The following is a 2,395-nucleotide window of genomic DNA, read 5'->3' on the forward strand; positions in this document are numbered from 1 at the left end:
CGCCGCCGCCGCCGCCGCCCGTGGGGCCGCCCGCGCACCCCGAGTGGCCGCTGGGAGGGGCGGGACGGGGCGGGGCCTTGCCGGGGACAGCGGCGGCCGCAGCGCCCCGCCGGGGCCGCACCGGAACGGGACAGCGCGGACACCGCACGGGGACAGGGCTGACTCCAGGGCGGCACCGGGGTGGAGACGGGGGGAACACGGGGATGGGTACAGGGGTGACACCGGGGCGGCACTGCGATAAAACGAGGGGGTGACACCGGGTCCGGCAGCGGGATGGGGAGAAGGATGACAACGGGGCGGCACGGCGTGGGGAGATGAGTGACTCCGGACTCTGGGGTGATGTGGGTGACAGCAGGTCCGGCACTGAAATGGAGTGAGGAGCAGGGGGGGACACCAGTGCAGCTCCGGGTTCAGACAGGGGGTTGATACCGGGTCTGGCACTGGATGGGACGAGTGGGTGACACCAGGGGCAGCACCAAGACGGGGCAAGGGCAGATGACACCAGGTCTGGCCCCCAGTGCCAGATGTCCCCTGCATGCCCTGCACAAACAGCCACACCACAGGGCAGGGTTCAGCACTTTTATAGCCCCAGGTCCTTGCAGGGCACAAGGAGCAGTTTGGGGTACAGCAAAGGGCACAGCTCCCAGAGACAGCAGTCCTTTAAGGGGGGTGTCCTTGGACAGAGTGGGCTGGAAAGGGACAGGGAGGGAGTTTGGGAAGTTGTTTTGGGTCAGGCCTGGATGTTGGGCTTGGCTTTGTGCTAGATTTGGGATGTTGGGACCTGCTTTGTGCTGATCTAGGATGTTGGGATCTGCTTTGTAGTGGTTTTAGGATGTTGGGAGCTGCTTTGGGTCAAGTCTGGACCCTCGGACCTGCTTAGTGTCAGATTTGGGACAGTGGAATCTGCTCCGCATCAACTTCAGGACATTGGGATCTGCTTTGTGTTGGGGCCCTGTGTCAAGTGGTGTGTGTCAGTCCCAGGTGAGGACGGGAGCCATCCCCTGGGTTCAGCAGTCCCAAACACGGCAGGGCAGTGCCCGGAGGCTCAGCGTCAGTCTGTCTGTCCCTCACAACTCGGCGTGGTACTGCTCCGTTTGGAAGGCCTCGCTGGGCTGCATGAAGATGCCTTCCATCACCTTCCAGTAGTTATTCTGGCTGGAGGTGGCCATGCCATGCACCTCCTTCTGCCCGTGGATGGGCCGCCCATACTGCTCCCCGGTCACCGAGAGGAAGACGTCGGTGGAGGTGTGCTGGAAGCGCACCTCATCGTCCCGCACCCAGTAGGTCCCGCTGCACACCACTGTCCAGTCGTCCAGGTAGTCACCCTCGCCAGCCTCCCCAAAGGCACTCACCTCCTGGGGGTGAAGAAGAGCTCATTTGGGGGCCAGCATGAAAAAAGGGGAGGGTTGAGGTGGGCAGAGAAAGGGGCTGGGCCTAGGGGGGAGGAGGGACCTGGTTGTGACTGAGGCTTTGTTGGGACTTGGAAGGTCTGGTTGGGATTCAGGCACTGGCGGGGCACAGAGAGTTGGGAGGGAGTGGGGAACAAGGTGGGACTGGCAGGGACCCAGCTGGGACCAGGGAAAAATATAGTGCTGGTAGGGACCCAGCCTGAAGAGTCTGAACTGGGAAACAAAATGGGACCGTGAGACACATCTGGGGCCAGGAATTAGGAAACACTAGTAAGACATATAGGGGGATCTGGTTGGGAGAACCCAGGAGACTGACTGGGGAATAAGATGGGGCTGGCAGTACCGTGGGGGACGAGGGGGACCCAGGTGGGATGCGTAGGGACAGGGAGAACCCAGCAGGGACTCAGGGGACGCGCAAAGACCCGAGTGACAAGACGGGCCCGGTCGTGCCCAGGGAAAGATGCCGAACTCGGGGCCCAGGGGTGGTGACCCCCGGCCGGTACCTGGTTCCCGGAGAGCGGCGAGGTGAAGCGGTGGCTGTGCAGGTTGCGGCCGGTGCCCAGGTGCGTGAGGCGGATGGCCTGCCCGCAGCGCACCGGCGTGCCCCGCTGGCACACGGCGGCCGTGCGGCCCCGCACCCGCCAGTAGCTGTTCCCGTCATCCGCCGCCGACACCCCGGTCACCGATTGCTGCCCGCTGCCTGCGGAGGAGGGAGTACCACCATCACACCCAGCTCAGCCCAACGCGGAGGGGACGGGGGTGGGGGGGCGCGTCCCGTTACCGGAGCCGTAGCGCACATCGTGCGAGTGCAGCCGCACGTTGTGCCGCACATTGAGCAGCTTCACCACGGAGCCGCAGGTGACGGGCCCGGGGCCGCCGCGCCCCGCCGCGCCCAGCACCGCCACCAGCAGCGGGAGCAGCAACGGGAGCACCAGCGGCGGTCGCCGCGCCGCCTCCATCCCGCAGGAAGCGGAAGCGCGGCCGCT

General features: G+C 65.2%; 1 protein-coding gene across 1 annotated transcript; it reads right to left on the reverse strand.

Moving 5' to 3' along the window:
• Positions 1–565: 565 nt before the first annotated feature.
• SDF2 (stromal cell derived factor 2) lies at positions 566–2,383 on the reverse strand. Its single transcript, XM_042026188.1, has 3 exons — positions 2,191–2,383; positions 1,913–2,109; positions 566–1,355 (listed from the first exon to the last, which is right to left on the reverse strand). Exons 1-3 carry the CDS (start codon positions 2,366–2,368, stop codon positions 1,068–1,070), a joined length of 663 nt encoding a protein of 220 aa, XP_041882122.1. The 5' UTR covers positions 2,369–2,383; the 3' UTR covers positions 566–1,067.
• Positions 2,384–2,395: the final 12 nt, after the last annotated feature.

Source organism: Corvus kubaryi, unplaced genomic scaffold (genome assembly GCF_017639235.1).
Source record: "Corvus kubaryi isolate FWS band 111438036 unplaced genomic scaffold, C.kubaryi_AGA036_p1.0 37284, whole genome shotgun sequence".
NCBI lineage: Eukaryota > Metazoa > Chordata > Aves > Passeriformes > Corvidae > Corvus > Corvus kubaryi.

What these genes read in the sequence shown, in the direction of transcription:
- SDF2 (XM_042026188.1), bottom strand. Translation starts at nt 2,368, where the DNA reads ATGGAGGCGGCGCGGCGACCGCCGCTGGTGCTCCCGTTGCTGCTCCCG. An exon ending in CGATGTGCGCTACGGCTCCG is followed by an intron (nt 2,110 to 2,190) that starts GTAACGGGACGC and finishes CCTCCTCCGCAG; the next exon opens with GCAGCGGGCAGCAATCGGTG. An exon ending in CGCCGCTCTCCGGGAACCAG is followed by an intron (nt 1,356 to 1,912) that starts GTACCGGCCGGG and finishes CTTCACCCCCAG; the next exon opens with GAGGTGAGTGCCTTTGGGGA.